This window comes from Podarcis vaucheri (assembly GCF_965113315.1).
Source record: "Podarcis vaucheri genome assembly, chromosome: 7".
NCBI classification, from domain to species: Eukaryota; Metazoa; Chordata; class Lepidosauria; order Squamata; family Lacertidae; genus Podarcis; species Podarcis vaucheri.
The window spans coordinates 42,565,265-42,587,762 of NC_138765.1; the positions used below are offsets into that span (position 1 = coordinate 42,565,265).

General features: G+C 39.0%; 1 protein-coding gene across 4 annotated transcripts in view; it reads left to right on the forward strand.

The window, feature by feature from the left end:
* CBFB (core-binding factor subunit beta) overlaps window positions 1-22,498 on the forward strand; it is a 39,429-nt gene that overhangs the window by 13,313 nt on the left and 3,618 nt on the right. Inside the window, exons 4-5 of one of the 4 annotated variants that reach the window (XM_082232401.1) lie at window positions 13,150-13,266; window positions 16,752-16,875. In XM_082232401.1, the coding sequence (XP_082088527.1) occupies window positions 13,150-13,266; window positions 16,752-16,875 (241 nt within the window). Of the gene's footprint in view, window positions 1-13,149; window positions 13,267-16,748; window positions 16,876-22,498 lie in introns of all 4 variants that reach the window. The other 3 variants (XM_082232399.1, XM_082232400.1, XM_082232398.1) reach the window with 3 other exon arrangements.

Consider the following 22,498-nt stretch of genomic DNA (forward strand, 5'->3'; position numbering starts at 1 on the left):
TATTTTTTTGTGATTCTCGAAGCACTGCTTTCAGACTCATCTTTAAGGTTCTTGCATTAGGTTTTAATACAAACTTATTGTAAAAAGCCTACAAGTAAATGCAATTTTAGTAGATTAAAATATTCTGCTATCCAGTTTTCTGGATGTATATCATTACTTCAAAGTGCCTGTGTTTAATGTATCCTTCAACATTGGGAAATGGCATTAGGGCAGCTTCGAAGAACATTCAGCAAAGCAGGGGCAAGGAATGTGGGAAATGAGGCAAGGAAGGGATCTAGCTATGGTTAAGAAGAAAGAGAATGCATAGCCACTTGCATTTTCCTTCCAGAAAAGCAAGAGGCATTATTGCAGTTCAGTAGCACATTCAAGCCATACAAAAGCAGTCAAGGGGAGTGTGGCCTTTGCGAGGCAGGTGTATCCTATGGAGTCTCCCAATGGCCAAATAGAGAATCCTGGAGGGCCACATTTGGCTCCAGGGCCTGAGTTATATAACATGTCTGAAAAAGAGTGGCATTGAGCAGCCTCTAGGACTGATTCCAAAGAGCTGAATATGCAGGGGGGGGGGTCATGCCCACCCAGTTACAAGAAAAATGTATCCTTTCCCCTGAATATGAAAAAGCTTTTTGCAAAGCTTATGGGTCATTCTGAGTCATGTCCATTAAGTGTCATGATACAGGGCTAAAGCCAAGTCACAGGTACATTTCACCCTCTCAAAATTAATTCCCGTAAGGTGATCTTACTCTTGCTACAAGAGGGACAAACTTGTACTTTTCAGGAAATGCAAAAACAGAGTAAGGTAAAAGTAAAGGGACCCCTGACCATTAGGTCCAGTTGTGACCGACTCTGGGGTTGCAGCGCTCATCTTGCTTTATTGGCCGAGGGAGCTGGCGTACAGCTTCCAGGTCATGTGGCCAGCATGACTAAGCCGCTTCTGGCGAACCAGAGCAGTGCACGGAAACGCCGTTTACCTTCCCACCGGAGCGGTACCTATTTATCTACTTGCACTTTGATGTGCTTTTGAACTGCTAGGTTGGCAGGAGCAGAGACCGAGCAACGGGAGATCACTCCATCGCGGGGATTCGAACTGCTGACCTTCTGATTGGCAAGTCCTAGGCTCTGTGGTTTAACCCACAGCGCCACCTGCGTCCCAAAAACAGAGTAGTTGGATTTAATTAAGCCAAGATATGCTTGCCAGCTGGCTCTAGTCATTCACTGAAGATGATTTGATTAATGGCTGAATTATAGGTGTTGCATGCATTAGATATGGCACTAGATTCTGGAATTAATTAGGGCAATTGCAGTCTCCTCCTTGTGGCAGGCATGTGCTTGAACCAGCACTAACTCACACAATAGGAACTTTCCCTGATTCACCACAATGACACATTCAGAGCAAAGCCAGTTCTCTCACACAGCTTCAGGACATGCACAGAGTTTCAGCTGTTCCAACCTACTTGTCAATACAATTCAGACTCTTAACTCTTTGGCTTCCCAAGTTAATAGTTAATGTATTTGTACAAGAAGATGCAGACATGCTGCCTTGGAAGGGTGACGTTGTGTGTTATATAATTACACTATTCCTTTTAGCTCTCTGTAGCCTTACACTTTATGCCCATTATGATCAGGTTCTGGAAACTTTCAGCTATGGCTTCATTAAATGTGCAGGTACCAAAACATGAATAAGGCAAGAAAACATCCTCCTTTCTTCTCACTCAGTCCTTCAGTTATCCTCTACCCCACTAGTTCTATTGCTTTAAAAATGTTGCCATGGTTTGCTATTGGGTGGGGGATACTTTCAACACCTCATTCAGTATTTCAAAGGTCCTGTGTTTTCCCTAGCTTCCCCTCCGTTTCCCCCTATGTAGAATGAATATTAACTCTTTGGGAACAGGAGATAGCCTATCTGCTCATGATTGCTGTTATTCGGCATGAGAGAAAATCTATAAATCCAAATAGATATGTGGCAACAGTCTTTGGAAAGCTGAACTGTGGAAAATCCAGGAAAGGAAATGGAGTTTGATGTTACACTTGGCAATTTCACTTTACATATGTGCCCTAAATCCATTTTTTTCTTGATAAGCTGGCAAGTAGGTGCTTATTGGGAGACTGCTGTGTGCTTGGTGGTAAAATGATTTCTGCTTGAAGGAACACGATGTTCTGAAACTGTTTATCTTTCCTTTTTAAGACAAGATGCTGTAACAATAGTGTTTTCCTTCGAGGAATCCCTTTGCTGTCTTTTCACTAAAGAAAACCTATTTAATCTTCCATTCTTAGTAGTCAAAATGTCTCCTCTTGAGTGACATTATTCCAGAGCTGTGTAGAACATTGGCTATTCCTGCGTGGTTTGTTGTCCAGATGTATGGCAGAATGCCAGCTGGCAATCATGGTGGTCTTGCCATGAATAAGTGCTTCAGGGAAAACATTGCAATTCATCTGCAGACTTCTATTCATTCATTCTTCCTACCTACCTCACTGAGTTACGCTACTTCATTTATTTATAGATTAGAGAAAACAATTTTAATAGGTTTTAATTACAATTCTATGTTACACCACTTTTACAGACTGAAAAATCAAATGCATTTCCTTGCTAGTTTCTATATTGAAAGCATTTGTTGTAGTGGTCAACACAACATTACAAATCCCTTCTGGCTGTCTCTGTCAGTGTTATACATACAGCCGGGTGTATTTCTTATAGTTTTAAATCATGATGTTGGAGGCTTTTGAGTTCCTTTTGTCTAGCAGCACTTCTTTTCTAAAAAAATGTTTAGGGGTGCTCTCATTTTCCTACTCATATTGAAATACTGCCCCTCAATGAGGCCAAATTTAGATTCACAAAATGTTTAGGGGTATGTGTACCCCTGCATCCCCATCCCCCAGAAAATGCACTGGATACCTCTATTTGGCTATTTGGCTTTTTCCTTTTCCTTTTTGTAACTTCTCTGTGCTGACTCCAGTATGGCAGCATGCTTCATCTAATAGTATAAATTAAACATGGAAACTTTTGGCATCACACAATAGGGTACTTTTCCAGTAATGATACTTCAGTAATGATACTGATCCTAATGTATCTCAACATAAAACAATTATAATTATTCCAAGAAGCTTCAGTTCTGTCAAAGCTACCAACTCCAGCTTATTAAATAATAAAATTCATCATTTTGAAAGGCAGTATTAACAATATATTTTCTCTTGCTTAACATCAGCCACCAACTGACCATCTAGTAATCAACATGTTTGATCATATAGTTATGCTTTGGAAGTATTTTTCCTGTTAATTTGATATTTCATTTTAAAAATTCAAACAAAATAAAGGAATGCTTTTCTCTATTGTACAAATGTCATCAGTATTTAATACATACAAACTTCCTTATTTGTGAAGAATTAAAAACACCACCCAGCCTATTAAGCACTGGAACAGAGAGTTGGAATAAATAGACAATTCCCCCAACAGAGAGACGAAGAAAGTAGTGTCCCTCAAGGATCAGTGTTGGAAGCTCTGATTTTTAACTTGTTTGGTAAATGATCTACAATTAGGGGTAAGCAGGAAGCTGGCAACGTTTGTTGATGGTACTGAATAGTTCAGCGTCATTAAAAAGGGACTGTAAAAAAACTCCAAAAGACTTCTCCAAACTGAGTGAATAGACTGTAAAATGGCAAATCCAATTTAATATAAACAAGTATAAATAGTGCATGTAGGCAAAAAAAATATCTTAATTTGACATATGCATTCATGGGGTCTGACCAGGAATTAGACCTTGAAGTTGTAATACTATAGGTGCTTCAAGGAGCATGTTGACCCAGCATGCAACAGCTGTGAACAAGGAAAATTCAATGCAAGGGATCATTAGGAACTGAAGGGGGGGCTGCCATTATACATTTAATTCGTTCTGGAGGTCCATTCTTAACCTGAAACTGTTCTTAACCTGGGGTACCACTTTAGCTAATGGGGCCTTCCGCTGCCGCTGCGCTGCTGCCACAAGATTTCTGTTCTCATCCTGAAGCAAAATTCTTAACCTGAGGTACTATTTCTGGGTTAACGGAGTCTGTAACCTGAAGCATCTGTAACCTGAAGCATTTGTAACCTGAGGTACCACTGTACAAATGTATGGTGTGACTGGATTTGGAATACTGTGTACAGTTTTTTTGTTTTTTTTATGCATTTTTATTGAATTTATACACAAAAAACAGACATATATGAAAATACAGAGAAAAAATTACAAAGAAAAAAGAAAAAAAAGAAAAACCACACATCCGAAAAAAGAAAAACACTACTGTGTACAGTTTTGGTCAGCACACCTCAAAATGGATATTGTAGAATTGGTAAGTGTTCCAAAAAGGGCAATGAAAATTATCAAGATAACATAGGGACTCCCTTGTGAGGAAAGGTTACAGAAGAGGGAGCTTTTTAAGTTAGAGAAAAAGTGAGTAAGCAGTAATGGTATAGAAGTGTACAGTACAATCATTTCTTGTATGCAGGTAATATTCCAGGGATGGCGTGTATATGCAAAAATGTTTATGCCTGAACAATCCCTTGGAACTGTCCCAATGTAACAATCTTTGCCTTCCAAGCCTTATTTACTGAGCTCTGGGATGTTTTTTCCCCGCGAGAGCAGCCCAGAGCCCACTTGAGAATATCCCAGACTCCCAGAGCCCAGTAAGCAAGTCTGAGAGTTTAAAAGCTTTTTCCATGTTGAGAAAACCTGACACAAAATGAGCTTTTAAGCTCTCCAGTTTGTATGCAATTTGTGGGATTTCAACTATGCAAGGTTGAAAATTGTTCAAGCAAATTATGCACAAGATGTGATTGTACTGTATACATTTACTCGTATGGAGAAAGTGGATAAAGAAAAGTTTTTCTCCCTCTGCACTAAAATTCATGGACATCCAATGAAGCTGAAGATTCAGGACACACAAAAGAAAGTTCTGTTTAATGCAGTGAAGGAGGCAGTTTTGGCAACTAACCTGGATGGCTTTAAAAGAAGATATTTGATGGAGGATCAGGCTATCAGTGGCTAGTAGCCATAACATAAAGCCTATGTTCTTGCTCCAGAGTCAGAAGCAGTAAGCTTCTGAATAACAGTTGCTGAAAACCACAGGAGGGGGAGAGTTCTTTTATTTATTTATTTATTTATTTATTTATTTATTTATTTATTTACGGCTATTAGCCCATAAAATATGTACAAACATAAAAGCACAGAGGCATAAGGACCGATATATTCGACACCAAAGGGTGAACATCACGGTACTAGGGTGGGTCAATGAGCAGAGCCAAATAACAGCTTGGGGCCCAGAGAGCTCCAAGGGACGGATCACAGAAAAAGAAAAACTGAAGACGTGGTCCGACATGCACTCTCATCGTAACTGTCCGATTAGTTTTGGTGTTGTTGTTGTTTTTTGGTTGTTTTTGTGTGTGAGATAACCGCGTTCAGGAATCTCGCCACCTGCAGAGTTACCGAAGGATCTGTATCCTGCAAAAGTAGTGCGGCGTGTGACTCAACAGGCCGACCCACCAAGCGCAGTAAAGCAGGACCTAGGTATTTAGTCCTGGCTATGCTATGTAGGGGGCAGTTGAACATTATATGTAGAAGAGATTCAACAGTTTTCCCATCACACATGCATAACGGAGACACCAAACCCTTAGAAAATCTGTGGCTCAGCAGGTTCGATGGAAGGACATTGAACCTTGCACGAATAAATGCAAGTCGGTGTGGTACAGATGAAAGAGATGACATGTATGATGGAAGGCCAAGTGGTGGGGTTATTCCGTGATACCTGGGGGAGCAAACACCCCCACCCCAAGCGAGGTTGAGTTGAGAGTTCTCTTGTGCTCATGTCATGCTTGCTGGCTTCCTATAGGCATATGGTTGACCCCTGTGAGAAAAGGAAGCTGGACTGGATGGATCATTAGCTTGATCTAGTAGGCTGTTCTTAGATTCTTAAATACCATCTCCCAAGGGCTTAGGGTGGTATTGATGGGATTGTTTATTTTTCAACAAACATGTGACAGAGTTTAGGAGGATTATGACTTGCCCAAGGTCCTGGCACTAGAAAATGTTCCTAGTATTTGAATTAGGGGGTGAGTGTCTCCTTGTGTCTGTGCTGATATTATGGGAAATGATCTTATGTTCTGCTATTGTGAAGCCAAGTAGAGAACTGGGCTTATAATTAGAAAGGATTTGTTGTAATCTTCTGATAATCCTTTAAAAGGGAATCATGATTTAGTGGCCTCTGGCAAGAAAATTCAGAGTGGAAATTACTTTTGAAATCAGGGTGTTAACTTCATTTCCTTACCTAGCCCCTAATAAGATTCTAATACAGTACAACTGTCCTTGAAATAAATGCCAGTTCCTTACATGCTACTATGTTCAGATTCATTGTTTGCTTGCTTCCTGAGAAAGTGGTCTGTTGCCCCCAAAGGCTAATGTCTCAAACTCATCAGTATGTTAAAACCGTGAAATTCATTTATACTAAATGCTCTTATTTTAGCTGAGATTCCCCACCCCCCATGGCTGCAAAGTGGAGTTATATAAACTAAAGCTACCCTTTCAATCTAATAGTTGGGTCACTATTGATAAATTAAGCTAGGTAATGAATTTTTCTTCTCTACTGTGGATAAAATATACCCTAGTCCTTCCAAAGTGTAATATGCTTGAGGGACCTTGGGGGATATCCAGTATTACTCATGCTTAGAGTAGACATATTAATATCAGTGGACTTAAGTAAATTACATTCATTAATTTCAGTCGATCTGCTGAGTAGGACTTAGTTGTATATCACTTCTTATATTCTATAAAGTATTATGAAGTATATTATTATATTGTACACTTGTTGACAGATATATTTCCCAGTCTGTTTCTGTATTGGAGCTGTTGTTAATATGTTTTAATTGTTTTATTGCTTGTGTGTTTGGTGTCTAGGAAACTTTGGGGTGATGGGCAGGATAGAAATTCAATAAATAATCACTTGTTGGTTCACTTGACATGTTTATAAATTATTTATGCATAAATTTATTATGAAGTGTCTAAAATGGTTATGTGATGAATAAGGGAGTATTAAAAACTCTACTTAAAAGGCTTGTTGTAAGAGGTAGGTCTTCAGTAGGCTCCAAAAAACAACAGAGATTAAGCCTGTCCAATATTTAATGGGAAGGGTTTCCAGTTCTTATATCATGCAGAATGGTCCTCCTGATAATATGATATCTTCAGGATGTCCTTTCTTGCAGAGCATAGTGATTGATTGAGTATATAAATATGAGACTAAATTTTACACATTCTGATCTCAAACCATATAGGGCTTTATACATCAGAATGATACCTTGAACTTAGCCTGGAAGCTCACTGGCAGCCAGTTTAATACTTTTCAACAGCAGCATAACATGGCGATAGCCAGCCCCAGTGACTGCAACTGGTGTGGGTCCAGTTGCGACCATGTGGAGATCTCTGGATGCCAGGTTGGCAACTCACTTCTCCAGGTTTCTTAAGCAGGTAGGCAGAAGAGCTTATTTGTTGCATTTTTATCTCACCTTTTTCTCAAAGGAATACATGGTTCACCCCCCTCCTCAGTTAATGCCTACAACAACCACAGTTCAGATGCTGTGACTGGCCCAAGGTGAGCTTCATGATTGAGTGGGGATTTGAACCCTGATCTCCCAAGTCCTAGTCCATCACACTAACCACTACACCACACTGGATTCCTATAATACTACTGGTATGGGTGACGTTTAGTAAAACTACATCATTTGAGTATTTGGTTACTGGTATTCGGTTACTGGTATGATTCAGGGGCAGGTGGTATCAACACTGAAACTTAATTACTGCTTTACAGGCAGACAGGCAGTTCACTATGTGCTTATGAATAGGGAAAGTTGCATGTGATGAGAATTGGGCAGTGACTCACATGTGAGTGCCTTCTACAAGAATGCATGATGGGCATGTTTGCTGGGAATATGATTGAAAACAAATTTCAGTGCAGTGGTATGTTCTTGGCTTTCTGTTTCTGTGTGGTGACTGTTAGTATGCTGACTCACTAACTGATGGGTGGTAACTGCTGAACTACATACAATCTGACTTAGAAATGATTCAGTTGTCTTCCTGAAAACACTTCTGTGGTAACACTGCTATCTTGTGCCAGTGTTTTCATGTACACATTTGCTTGTTCCTTCCCACATTGATATTTCCAGTTGTAACTTATATATCCTTGATAAGATAAGGTGTTCATCATTCTTTATGAGGATTTCCTCACATTCTTCCTAAATTGAGTAGCTAAATTATTGGGGCGGGGGGGGGGGAGAGTCTGATTTGAAAAAATTCTAATCAAGGCTTCTTTGTAATTTAGATCTGTTTATGATCACAATCATGAGTAAATACTGTTGCCAATGCCATTAATTAAATCTCATCATCATTAAGTACCATTTATTTTCCTTCTTTTGAATTTTGTAATCACTCCTTTTATTGTGGATTATCTGCAATCCATGCAATGGGAGATTTGGGTGGATTTAACCTAGAGTTAAGGTCATCTCAATTCTTTAGGAACTTAGATATTAAGGTGTCTTCATTGATTAACAGAATTAAGCACCTATCAGCATATTTGCAAGAGTGTCCTCAGATGTAGCCAATGAAGAATGAATTGTTAAAACAACTTTGTACCAAGTTGTTTTTACCCTGAAAAAACACATTTTCATTGGCTAATTATTTTTGAGAAATTTCAAAACTACTCCCTCATTTTGACAGCAACTGTTGGGCAATGGCTTATAGTGATTTGGATGTGTGTTCAGGTAACTTTATTTGATAGCTAGTTTATTTTCAAAGATTAAATTGGCATGGTGAGTGATATGACAGCTGCAAACCAAAAATAGTCTTAGAAATGGAGAGGAAACAGTTTTTATCTTAAAAAAGGAAATGTGGTCAAACGGCTTCAGCAATAACAGCAGACAGTTTTGCTTCTTACAAAATGTGCCCCCTACTTTCCCTGACAGAGGAAATTACAATAACATGATTTAAAGGGATGTTTGGAGGAAGAAAAAGTCAGAGCAAGGGTTCACTAGAGGTGGTTTATGCACTTGCTACAACTGGCAAGAAAGTTACAGGAATTTCAAGTTGAGGAGGGATCACTGTAGGGGTGGGCAAAATATTATTCTACAAGTTTACGAGACACACATTCTAGTTTGTAGCAATATTATCAGGCTAAAACAATCAGAAAATATGTCTCCTTCAGACACAAAAATGCAATGGACTGTATGTAAAAGCATCAAATAAAATAAAACAGGAGCATGGAAAATCATGGAATTTAAAAGAAATCAAGACATCTACAGTTCTCAAATATCTGCAGCCAGATGAATTTCTGATATTTGGCTGCTGAAAATGCAAACTCAGCCATGGACTTTATAATACGGACTCTAATTGCAATTTTTAGGGCTTGCCTTGCCTCTCTTATTGTTATTACTATTACTCTGTTGTTGTTATATCATGGCACACACTTTTCTTTATCTGAAACCTATTAATCTCCCTCTTTTGCATGTGTTTTCTCTTTTCACCATAGTCAGTACAGTGGACACTCGGGTTGCGAACATGATCCGTGCAGGAAGCATGTTTGCAACCTGCAGCGCCACGTCTGCACACTCGCATTTGCATGCACAAAGTGCGATTTAGCGCTTATGCGCAAGTTCCGGTACTTCCGGGTTCAGCACGGTGTGCAACCCGAAGCATCTGTAACCCGAGGTATGACTGTAGCTCTGTCTGTTACTCCGTTCCTTTATTTCTTGTGTCAAATGTATTTAATTTCCCCTCCTCTTGTTCTTCAGGCTCTCTGTTCTGTCTTCCCATTTGTTCTTCTTTTTCATCACTGAGTTCAGCAGACACCACACACACAAAGCAATTTATCTGTTTTACTTTCTCCAAGGAGTTCAAGGTGTCATACATGGTTCTCCTCCCCATTCAGTCTTCACAGCAACTTGTGAGCGTAGGTTCAACTGATAGATAGTGGCTGGCCCACGGTTCCCTGTGATTTTTATTACCCAGTGGGGATTTGAACCCAGGGCCTAGTCCAACACACTAACCACTACATAACTAGTGGCTTACTGATGTTGTTGCTGTTTGCAGCATGGACAGTTGACTGAAATAGTTTAGAACTGATAGCAACTCCACCACTTGTCTCTGGATCCACAGAGGGGGATAATTTGTACACCATTTAAAAAATGAATTGTCCCATTTTCCTCCCTTCCTATAGCTGTTGATCCCATGTATGCTGCAGGTGTTTTCATGTAGAGGTGGGGAAGGAGTGCAGTATGGTTATTCAGAAGTATTAGTAGCATAATAATCTGATAATAACATGATTATCAGCATGCTTCACTGCTAGGCTCCCTCCCCCTTTCCAGTCTTGTTTGCTTGCATCAGTAAAAAAGTTCCCTTAATAACTTTCCTGTTGAGAGAGGCACAGTTAGAAATTGAACTCAACTGATCTTGGCAGACATTTAATGCTCCTACTGGCAGGATCAGTTTCAAAAACAATCACAACTCATTTTTCATGCTGTCTTCACAACTGTTGGCAATGCAAACAGGGATTTAACTCCCACTCAAAATATAAACGCTGTAATCTGTATTACATACTACAGATCTCATTTCAACCTCCTTAGTGACAAGTTAAAGGAAAGCCTCCGAAAATGCATTTTACCATATATATTTCCACTTAATTGTTAGGCCCTGTTAATGTCACTTAATGCCTTCTGCAGGTGTGTCTCTAACGATGGAGATCAGGTTCATGCCACCTGCCATGTAAGAAGACTGATGGATCAGGCCAAAGTCCTGTCTAATTCAGCATTCTGTTCCCACAGTAGCCAACCAGGTGCCTATGGGAAGCCCAAAAGCAGCAACTGGTATTCAGAGATATGCTGCCTCTGATACTGCAGACAATATATAGCAATGACTAATAGCAATTGATAGCCCATTCTTCTATACAATTTCTCATCATGTTGTAAAGCTGCCCAAGCTGACAGCCATCTTGGCATATAGAGTAGCCTGGTTGCTGTCTCTTGATTTTGATAGGCAACAGTTGGACAGATTAGGCCTATGTGTTTTGGGCTACATATGTATAAACTTTTACAGTCATACCTTGGGTTACAGCCGCTTCAGGTTGCGTTTTTTGGGGTTACGGACCGCTGAAACCCGGAAGTACCGGAACGGGTTACTTCTGGGTTTCGGTGGTCGTGCATGCGCAGAAGTGCCAAATCACGCTTTGCGCATGAGCACCGAATTACAACCCACGCATGCGCATACGTGGGTTGCGAACGCTGTGGGTTGCGAACATGCATCCCACACGCTTAAGCCCAGGGTAACTTAGCTGTGTCACCTTGACTGTTTTGCAACTATTTGAAGGCAAGAGTTTTTACTTACAAGCAGTTTCTGGGAACATCATTTATTGTGCCAAACTCATTGCAAGGATAAGCTCTTTCAGTAAAGCATTCAAGATTTGAGCAGTTTGGGGAAATGTCCAAATGTTAGAAGTATACTCTCCTTACAAACTTGCTTACTTCATGATTCTTGCTTACTACTAAGAATTCCTTTACTTTAAATCTAATTGGCAAAATGATGTGGCCACTTGTATGTGCATGGTATATTTGCATAGTTGTATGATATTTGCAAGAAGCAAAAAACTGTATAAATTCAAAATCTAAGTTCACTTCTTTCAGTGACCGTTTTTAGTGCTACCAGGTGTCACATATTTGAAGCTGATAAAAGTTGCAGTGTTCATGAAGGTAGTTCTACATCTAGAATAGTGTTATGGAAAGCAGATGAGAAAAAATAGATAGCTATATGAGTAATTATGTAAGAGAGCTTGTTTTGGTCACTTTCTTGCTGGCAGGTTAAAACAATATTTGGATATAGTGAAAATGGGGAATACCCTTTTAAGGCTCATCAAAGTACATAACCATTGCTGAATGTAACAGGGATTTTCTCTATTCCTCTTCCCTTCTCCACAGCTGTTCCCTCTCTAGCATGCAAATTACCCCCTGCTACCCTTAACTGTGATTCATTGTTATGTCTACACAGATTTTAACTGTGGTTAACATTAACCGTTGTGTGATTATGGTGTAGGATTTGAAGCTAACTTCATTGTTGGCAATTAATTATGCTCAAAATAATTTGGCACATGTGACTCATGACTTAAATAAATCTCTACGTATGCTGGGTTGAAAAGACTTCATTACAATGGTTGGAGCAAGCTGGTTGGAAAAAAAAAACTCTTCCTCCACCATTGGTTCCCTTCTTTTCAGTCACACTCCTTTTTCTTTGACGCTTCTCTCCCCCACTCCATACGGTGATCATTTTATTTTCCTTATTTGCCAATTTCCTCTCATGCCTCTTTTGCTGCCACCACTACATATCTGGTAGCTGAGCTGAAAAAAACTCATGATAAGGTCTAACCATTTGCTGCTCTAGGTTGGCACCATCTTTTACAGGTAGAGCCTGCTATATTAAACCTACCATGATCATATTGGTTGCCACTAGAGGTGGTGACAGTACCTCTGCTGGTGCAGAAGTAATGGGAGGACAGGCAGGCAGACAGCAAGGAAGGGGGAGGGAGCTTAGAATCTGGTGACCTATTCAAGGCACAGACATACTACTTTCAGTGACTGGGTCAGCCCTGATTGAAGCTACCATGGGTATGAGGTTTGTTTTGGCTTTCAATGTGACAAATACAATGTTGAAAACTATGTGTTTTTATTAATTTGCTTTTATGTTACATTTTCCACTGGTATGTTCAAATGGCTAACAAAATTACAATTGAATATACACAATGTGTTTGCATGTTTTGGTAAGCCATGAACACACAGATCATCCCCACTTCACTCCTCCTCACTACTGAGCAAGAGCAAGAAATTGTGATCTTTGGCTTAGCAGAGCATATGAAGGCTTATTCTTAGCTTACTAGTTATAGTCTGTTTGAACGAAACAAACTATGATCCTCATTTCACAAGGAATACTAAGTTAAGAGTTGCAGTTTATTGCTCTTCATACTAACAGGGAGGAGTGAAATGGGAGTGAACTTTGCATTCACAGTAAATTATCAGCCATGGCTTACCTGTAATGATCATGAGTGTTGATTCATGCCTATGAAAAAGTCTGCATTATCAGTATATGTCTTCTTATATTTCAGGTCTACCTAAAAGCGCCTATGATTCTTAATGGTGTTTGTGTTATTTGGAAAGGCTGGATAGATCTCCAAAGACTGGATGGCATGGGCTGCTTAGAATTTGATGAAGAACGGGCACAGGTAAAGTAGGGAGCTTCAAACTTCTCAAATCTCAGTTATATTGTGAAGCAAAATTTATAATTTTGGTATGCAGTACTTTATAACTTTGGATGGGGAAATCGTATAATGAGAAATTGAAAGCATAAGCAGGATCACTGTTTGGATTTAGTTCTTGCATCTTCAATCACATATGATCAGCATATTTCAGTCTGCCTTTTGGTCCAAGGAAGAAGTTTCCCCACTCTCCACTGTTTTCCTTCAAAGAAAAGAAGATAGTAGAGATAGAAAAACGTCTGTCATGTTCTTTCAGTTTCCCTTGTTCTTTCTAGGAGGTCTGCCTTTGGTCTTAACTTCTTTATCTTTTCCCCTTTGCGCTTCTGAACTTCCTTGTCCATAATTTAAAATGCATGCAAACCCTGTGCTTTCTAGTTCCATAGCCATCCTGCTTATTCTGTAGTTAAATGGAAGGAAAACTGAAGCTTGCTTATACCTACTTGGGTAGCAGTAGGTTCACTTGCACTTGGGGCATTGAATAGTCATGGTGTACTTTAGTGTTTATTAAACTAATCATGCATTTGTCTGTGATAACTGATAATTCTTCATTAAAAACCCTGAAAATTCGGCAACATAAACCTCTTATTGACCTTGACCTTGTATTAGGCTTTTCTTTGATGCTTCCATCTCATTCTCTTTTCTCAACTTTGGCCCTCCACCACCTCTTTTCCCTATAGTTCTGTACCTCATCCATGCATATTTCATCCAGGCCACTCCTTCTTTTGTCTATGACCTAGTTTTCACAACTAACCTAGCACGCCTGACTCCTCACCTCCTCTGTCTTTTCACCCCATGAAATGCTAGAAACTGAAACAGTGGCAGATGCAAGGCTAACAGGTGACAATAAGTAGTTTTCTTAATAGAAAAATAATGGTCTTTGAATATAATTACACAGGAAGAGCCTGCTGGCCCATGTAGTTCGGCATCCTGATGCCCATGGGAAACCCACAAGGCAGATTTGAGCACAGGACACTCTTCCCTCCTGTGGTTTCCAGCAGGGGATTTTTAGAAGCATTGCTACCTGCAACTGCAGAAGCAGAGCATGCCCATCATGGCTAGCAGCAGTCAGTAGCCCTCTCCTCCATAAATTTGTCCAATCCTCTTTTGAAGCCATCTAAGTTGTTCGCCATAGTTGAACAATGCATGGTATGAAGTAGCACTTCCTTTTTTCTGTCCTGAATCTTCCAGCAACCAGCTTCATGGGACGTCCATGAGTTCTAGTGATATAAGAGAGCGAGAGAAAAAATTTCTGTAACCACTTTCTCCATACTGCACCCTATTTTATATCATCTTGCCTCTTCTCAATGGAATGGAATGAAATGAAAAAGTCCCAAAAGCTGCAACCTTAACTCACAGGGGAGTCACTTCATCCCCTTGATTGTTTTGGGTACCCTTTTCTGAACCTTTTCCAACGCTACGATATCTTTTTTCAAGTAAAGTGATCAGAACTATACCCCAGTATTCCAAATCTGTTCACACCCTAGATTTACATAATGGCATTATGATGTCCTCAGTTTGGATTTAATTACTAATTAAAATATTTGTGCAGTTCACATAAAAGTCGTAAAACAGCTTCTACCTGTGAAGTGAATTCTTCTCTTAGAAAAAGAGGGCTTTTATTTAATTATGACCTTTTATTGAACATCCTTCTTTCAGCTGTTTGGGTCTTGCTTCTCTATTAAAAGATATTGATTTTTTTAAAAAAAATAAGATCCCTGAAAGACCTTGTATTATGCTGTTCCAACATAAAAATTGCCAAGGAGAGATGGAGCTGCTACTTAAAAATAGACCTTAATGAAAAATTTGCACATTGCCCTTTAGTGCATGCTGCTTGGGCCTAAGCTGATGTTTACTGATTGACAGATGTTTGTATTAAAACTAAGCAAGGCCACAGGGGGAACTCTTCCACATCATTTCACAAAATAGCTTTAGGGTGCAGGAAGTGCCCTAGGCAAAAAAGGCAATTTGACATTCTCTCACTACAGACATTTTATTTTAAAATTTAATGTACTTAGTCCCTTGGTATATTAAAATGTAGCTGGATTCTCTGGAGCAGGACTTATTTAACCTGCACATATTTGCAAAGCCACACTATTAAAGCAAAATCATCATGCTGAATGTAGCATGCTGTACTTTGACAAATGTAGTTTAAAAGTTTTGATTATTTAAAAAAAAACTATTAAAAGAGACAAGATGAAGAAGAAAGAGTGTAATTCTGCCTGGGAAAAGTGCAAGAGAATTTCACTTTATTGCATATTGTTAGACAAGTAGTTCTTTAAAATAGGTCAATTAGTTTGTGGGGAGGACCAAAAAAAGAAATTTGAACAACCTCACTGCAACTATTAGAAATAAATGTTCTGAAGAACATTTACAAATGTTCTATGGGAGTGGGCCAAACCTAATGGGGTGCACTATTTGGGCTTGGCTCCTAAGAGGCTTTGCTCCTTGCCCAGATATAGCATGGCAAAGCTCAAGGTTTCTTTGGTAGATGCCCCATTTCCCCTATTACTTCTGGCCTGGTGGCTGCCAGAGACATAGGTATGATTTCCCCAAGAATGTAGTGGATAGGTGTCCTGAAGTCTTTCGCCATAGGGCACATGAGGTCATGCCTCTGGTAGTGAGGGTCATTGCCGCTTCTTCTGTGGTGGCATGGTGGGCTTCCTTTTCACTGCTTGAGGAGGTCCCCTGTGGTTGCCATAATCTCTGCTAGGGTCTTCATAAACCAAAGAAAGATTTTGCCTTTATGATGGATGTGGGGCTGGATGCCATGCAGTTTGCCACCAGGGCTATGGCCATTGGGAGTCACCTGTGGCTCAAGACCTGGAATGTTGATGCAAAATCCAAAACTAATATGGCAACTGGGCATTTCTTGTGGGAGGGAATATGTGGGGATCCTCTGGGGGAATATCTGATGGAGACCAAGAACAAGAAGACACCATCTTTAGGGTCTAAGGAGGAGGAGGAGAGATGTCACTTAGAGCAAATCTTTTTGCCCCTTTTGGGTGCTTATGGTCCCAAAAAAATAGCAGGAGCCAGTGGTACCAGTGCAGGGAGCAGGGAGAGGCAGAGATTTTCCTCTTCGTGATTCTGCATGATTAGTAGCTCATCTCTTTAGGTGGTCTTGTTACTCCGTTTCTTTAAAACAAAGTCACCTAAATCCAGTGGTTGCCCTTATGGTGTGGCAAAGCTGCCCTCCCAATACTAGCATTAATAGGATAGGACTGCACAGGTACACCAACAGAGCAACTGCAGTGCTCATGCTGGTGTGATCATGCAGTCTTAATCTCACCACAGTCTGTCCCATATAGATAAGCTATGTCAGTGTTGGGAGGGCCATGCCACAGCCCACTACTGCCTAAATGATGTCTAGAGGTGAGCAATTGGAGAGGTCTTCCCCCCAAATCAGTGTAAAGGTGCTTCTTGTGTGATCCTGTACTTTTGGTTGGTAGCAGGAAGATGCATTGGCACAGCAGGCTTTTGAAGAAGCTCGGAGAAGAACTCGTGAATTCGAGGACAGAGACAGGTCTCATCGGGAAGAAATGGAGGTGAGAGTTTCACAGCTGCTGTCAGTTACTGGTTAGTACTCTACCAAAAATCTAGATTTTTTTTCTCAATAAACTACTGCCTGGAGCATGTTGCTAAAATCTTATGTTTTATTTTGATGTTGTCATTTTAATGAATCCTGTTTGGGTTAAAAGCATTATATTAGTATATTAAGGGTACAAATTCTTCAATCAGTGCAATTTTGCCACTTGAAAGTACATAGCTGCTGATCTTAGAATCCCTATAGCTAAAACATATTTTAATTTAAAATGATCTAATCCAGCATTGTTAACTTTCACCTCTTGGACAAAGTAATTCAGACTGTGTGCCCTATTTCTGCATATGCCACAGTAGTTACTGCATATAATAGAAATTTTGCATTGAATTATGTATGTACATTGTTAAATAAAGAACCAAAGTTTGTCCTATCAATGGTATAGTAGACTGGCAGATTTATTTTTTTATAGAGCAATGGTGGGAAAGAGGCAAATGTGGTACATATCTGTTGGGCAGTATACACATATACGGGACATGGGTGGCGCTGGGACACAGGTGGTGCTGTGGATTAAACCACAGAGCCTAGGACTTGCCAATCAGAAGGTCAGCCGTTTGAATCCCCGTGCCGGGATGAGCTCCTGTTGCTCGGTCCCTGCTCCTGCTAACCTAGCAGTTTGAAAGCACGTCAAAGTGCAAGTAGATAAATAGGTACCACTCCGGCAGGAAGGTAAACAGCATTTCTGTGCACTGCTCTGGTTCGCCAGAAGTGGCTTAGTCATGCTGGCCACATGACCTGGAAGCTGTATGCCGGCTCCCTCAGCCAATAAAGTGAGATGAGCGCCGCAACCCCAGAGTCGGCCATGACTGGACCTAATGGTCAGGGGTCCCTTTACCTTTACCTTTATACACATATACATACATACATACTTGGGAAGTAATACTTGTTTAAAAATACAAATTAAATATTTTTCCCCTTGTTCATTTCTCCTCAACTTTAATACATTTTTAAAAGTAGTCTTGATCATGGAGTAAATGAAAAGATTATCTTGGCTAGCTTCAGCATCGGTACTATTTTCATAGAGGGAAGATATAGAAAAATTTCTTTTAAAAAATCAAACCATGAAACACTGCTTTTTTCACATACATATACAAAGTAGACCACTTAAAGTCTGGAACAATGAAGATTGAAAGTTTCATTGTTATAAATCATACCTTGAGCTGCTGCAAAGTCTGCATATATATATATATTAAATCATGCATCGTTTAAATGGTTTTAATAGATACCACATTTGAGTTCAGTGAAGACAGAGAAACCCATGCAATACTTTGTCTGCCCCTACCAAAAGAGAGGCGCCAGCCCTTGGGAAGCATTCAGCCAAACCTTAGCAGCATATGAAAATGATCAGAATTTATTCTTTATTTATACAGCTTTCTTTCCTAGAAAAGATGTTCCTTTATTTTATAACATGCTGTGCAACGCTTTTTTAACTATTAAGAAGCCAGTAGATTATTACATCTGCAAAGAAATCCAACAAAAAATTCTTACTGAATCTTTCAAACATAATCAGTCACATTTTGAATTTTATTTTATCTATTTTAAAGGATAAATCAGCCGAACTGTTCTGGATTTATTAGAGCTACTGTTGTTGATTACCACTTGAAGAAACTGCAAAAACAGTTTTTTATAATCTTGCATAAGTGAAAGATTTCACAAATAAAATTATAAGAGCATGTTCAAATAACATTTGTATAAAGTAGCAAGTCAATTTTTAAAAAATACAAGACTGACATGTGCTTACTTGAAAGGAGAAAATAGATGTACAACACAAATAATATGGAAACAAGTTATGGCACAGGGCTTGAAACAGTATTTGAAAAATGTTTTCTAATTACAGCAGCCTATTAAAGTTTTTTTCTGAGCAAATAAGTTATTTTAGTTGTTGATTAAGTTTACAGATCTGTGTTAAATGAAGCTGAGATTTTTTCAGCTGCTGAATTCTACTGCTGGTACCTATTCTGCTGCTTTTCTGCCCTTTCAAAGAATTGCATAATACGCCAACCTAAACAAAGTCCAACATTTCTGGAACTGCAGGGCAAACTAGAATTTTATGCTAAACACCTCATCCAGCATCCTTCAATCTCTGTAGCAGGGATTGAGAGTTGAACTAAAAGTACTTTGCATATCTCTCTGTCTCTGCTTATGGACAAGCCTGCACAAAATAAGCATAATTGCATACATCTGCGTAATATGCAAATTTTATACAAGCCATTGAAATGAGTTTTTCATGGTACAGAATGAAGAATATTAGGCTCTTATGCTATTTGATAGCTGTTCTTTATGACAGAAGGTTGACAGTTTGAGAGCAGGAAGGATGATAAAAATAAATGACAAAATCATTTTCAGCAAAGCATCTTTGATTCTTTGCTGGTCGTGCTTCAATAAGCATAATATGGCAAAATGTCCAAATCAGTTCAGACAAGAACATTACAAATGCTCTGTTTACTGTATATACTTTTGGCTGATGTCATGGACAGGCAATTTCCCAGTGTATTTGTTAATATTGTGGTAGCACTCTCCTACCCCAGCATAAAGAGAATTTGACAAAAAGTTGTTTTCTGTTGTTGAAAGACAGTAAATGTGCTAAAGTTTCCAAACTCTTTTCCTATCCTAATGTTTTGTATAATTTTAGTAAAAACAACCAAAATAACAATCAAAGCTTTAAAGGTGTGCCTATTTAACAAATATATGTTAAATTAAATGTTCTAATTATCACCAGCTGCAATTTATTTTGCATATAACTGCCAACTAAGATTTCACTTCATGCATCTGATGAAGCAGGCTTCAGTCCACAATAGCTTATGCCAGAACTGTCTTCAAGATGTCACAAGAATCCTAGAAACAAACCCCTCTGAATTATTTAAAAACAAAACAAAACAGAGTTTTGCAAATAAAAGTAGCTGTAGAAATAGAATTCAAAATGGCTCAGATGAATCTTTTCATTGGACCAGTTGTGTCTAGGGGAGGAGGAAAGCAAGCTTTCAACATGCAGCCTGGAGGCATCAGATAGAAGAACGCAATCCAGAGTATGAATATAAGAAATAAATGTCTTACCCCTTGATGGATTTTTGTATGGAGAGAATGAGAAGCTGGCATCTAACATCAGAATATATGGTGATGGAAACATTACTTTGCATGCTTTAAAATACTGAAATTACCAGTTGGCCATTTCCTTTAATAAGGAAACTTTATCACAACATGAAATTGTAGCTGAAAATTGAATCCTAGCCACCTAATACTTTTTCCAGTTTCACTAGTATCATATCTTTATGTCTATGAAAGGCAGCTAAATATCCTACCTTTCTTATGGGTTTTTCCCACTAGGATAAAATGTACTTTCAGTAGAGAAAGTATTGTTTCATGTCTGGTGGAGATGCTATAAATATATAATTACTATTGATCACTGTCAGTCACTGTCTCGCTGATGCTCAGCCCCTTTCTAACCTGCATTGACTGGAAGAAGTTGCTTATATTACAGTATTGCTTGACTTGCAAAATTGATCTGCATGATACCACACTCAGCATTGATTTTGGACAAAATGTAAAAGGGTTTCTTAGTATGGCATTCAGTTGCACTTTTTATGTACACCATTTGCTGCTAGATAACATCTTTACAGTGCAATCCTGTGTGTGCTTACTCAGAAGTAAGTTCCTATATGTTCAGTGGGGCTTACTCCTAGGAAAGTTGGATTGCAGCCGTAAACAAATAAGGCTGTGCTATTCTGTTGCCATGATGTATGAGAGAAAGTGAACCTTGATTCTGCTTAAGTAACACATAAGTTTATTTCCCCCCAAAGCATTTCAGTAACAAAACAAAAATGTGTTTGTTTTGAAATGCTAATACATGAGACTTAATACTGTATATCTGTAAATATTTTATTTTGCATTTTTAAAGAAATGTCAAATTGAAATTTACTGTGATACAATTCAAGTTATTTGACATTGCAGTATGTATCTGCCATCATCACATTCCAGTGCTTGAATACCCTTAGCAAAATGGTTGTCGCCGCTGTCTATTCTCTTTCCCACTGCATTTTGAAAAAAGTTTCTGTATATGAACTACCTTTTCATTCAGTTTTTCTTTGCCGTTTGTGAAACAGCATGAAAAACGTGCTTCTTACACAAAAAGCTGTGTTTGGTGTCAATTGAAAATGAATGACCCTTACAATGAAAGTCACTATTTTTTCCCTTTTAAGTAGTGATTTATATCCAGGGTACACTCTTCATATCTCTTGGGCATAGCATAAGGTCATATAAAAAGCATCTCTTAGCCTCACATCATCTACTTCTAGTACAGATTTGGGCATTTCCCCACATCAGGTGGGGCAATGACATTTATGTACAAATTGAGAGAACAGATTTGAATTTTCTGTGGTTTTGCAGAGAATTCTGGATTATACTTGGTTTGTAAAGCCACACACATTAAAAGAAGCACAAGAAGCTAAGGAACTCCAGTAAGAGCACCTTAAATTGTGTCTCTCTGGTAGCTGCCTGCCTAATCTGCCTGTATGACATAGCCAGCACCATCTGCAGGAGTTGCCATGAACTGGGTCATGGGGACTTCTTTGTTCATGCTGAAAATTGATTAACAGTACAAACTAAGTGCAGTTGCTGAGGTTGAATTTCATACACTCAGACCATGAAACAAAGAACTGTCTGCAAAACACAGTTTATTTAGCTTAACAGAACTAAAGCTTAATTTGTATATATGGAATCTTGCCTTATTTATTTGCTTTCCTAACTTGAATTGCTTAAACAGTTAATTCATAATTTTTCATTTTGAGGTAGCCAAGACAATAATATGCAGGTTGAGAGTTAATTTAACTAAAAATCATTTTGCAATTTCTGACACATGCAGGACCCCACAAGACAACTCCCCTGATGCCAGCCAATGTCGAATCATAACTAGATGCCTATGATGGTCTTTGTGCTTTTACTAAAGTACATTTTGGAGTTTGGCTAACAGGCACGATCTAGCAAGAGTAGAACCCTTTTTTAGTTCAACTTACGTTACAGTGATGTGTTTTAACTGCCTCTGCATTGTACTGACTCTCTCTCCCCCCCTTTTTTTTTTGCTAAATACTGAGGACCAATTGGTATATAATAATTACCAAGGCTTGTCCCAAGGTATTTTTTTCCCTTAGGAAACTGCCAGTAAAACTTGGTTCCATGGTATGATGCATTCCACCAGATCGGGGTGCTCAGCTTCTTAAACACTGAGAACCAAATACTCCAATGATATAATAGGTTACAAGAAAATATATGTGCCTACATCAATCTGAAGTTCTGCCAGGGTAGTACTAATATAGAGGTGTTTGCTTTTTTGAAGAAAAAACAGTAATATGAAACACAAACATGTTATCTTGGTTTTCAGCACAGTCTTGGGCTACAGAGAAGGTGCGGGGTGAGATTTCCTAAGGGATGGGTACTTTAGGATTCAGATGGGCAATGAAGACCACCAAAGTTGCTCCTTAACAGGTTTTTCATTAACAGGGTCAGGAAAATAAAGAACAAAGCATGAGGAAACAGACAAAATCTTATGATCCCTTCTATTGCCAGAGAATCCTTTCCCTTCTTCTGCTGGCAACTGGTGAAACTCCT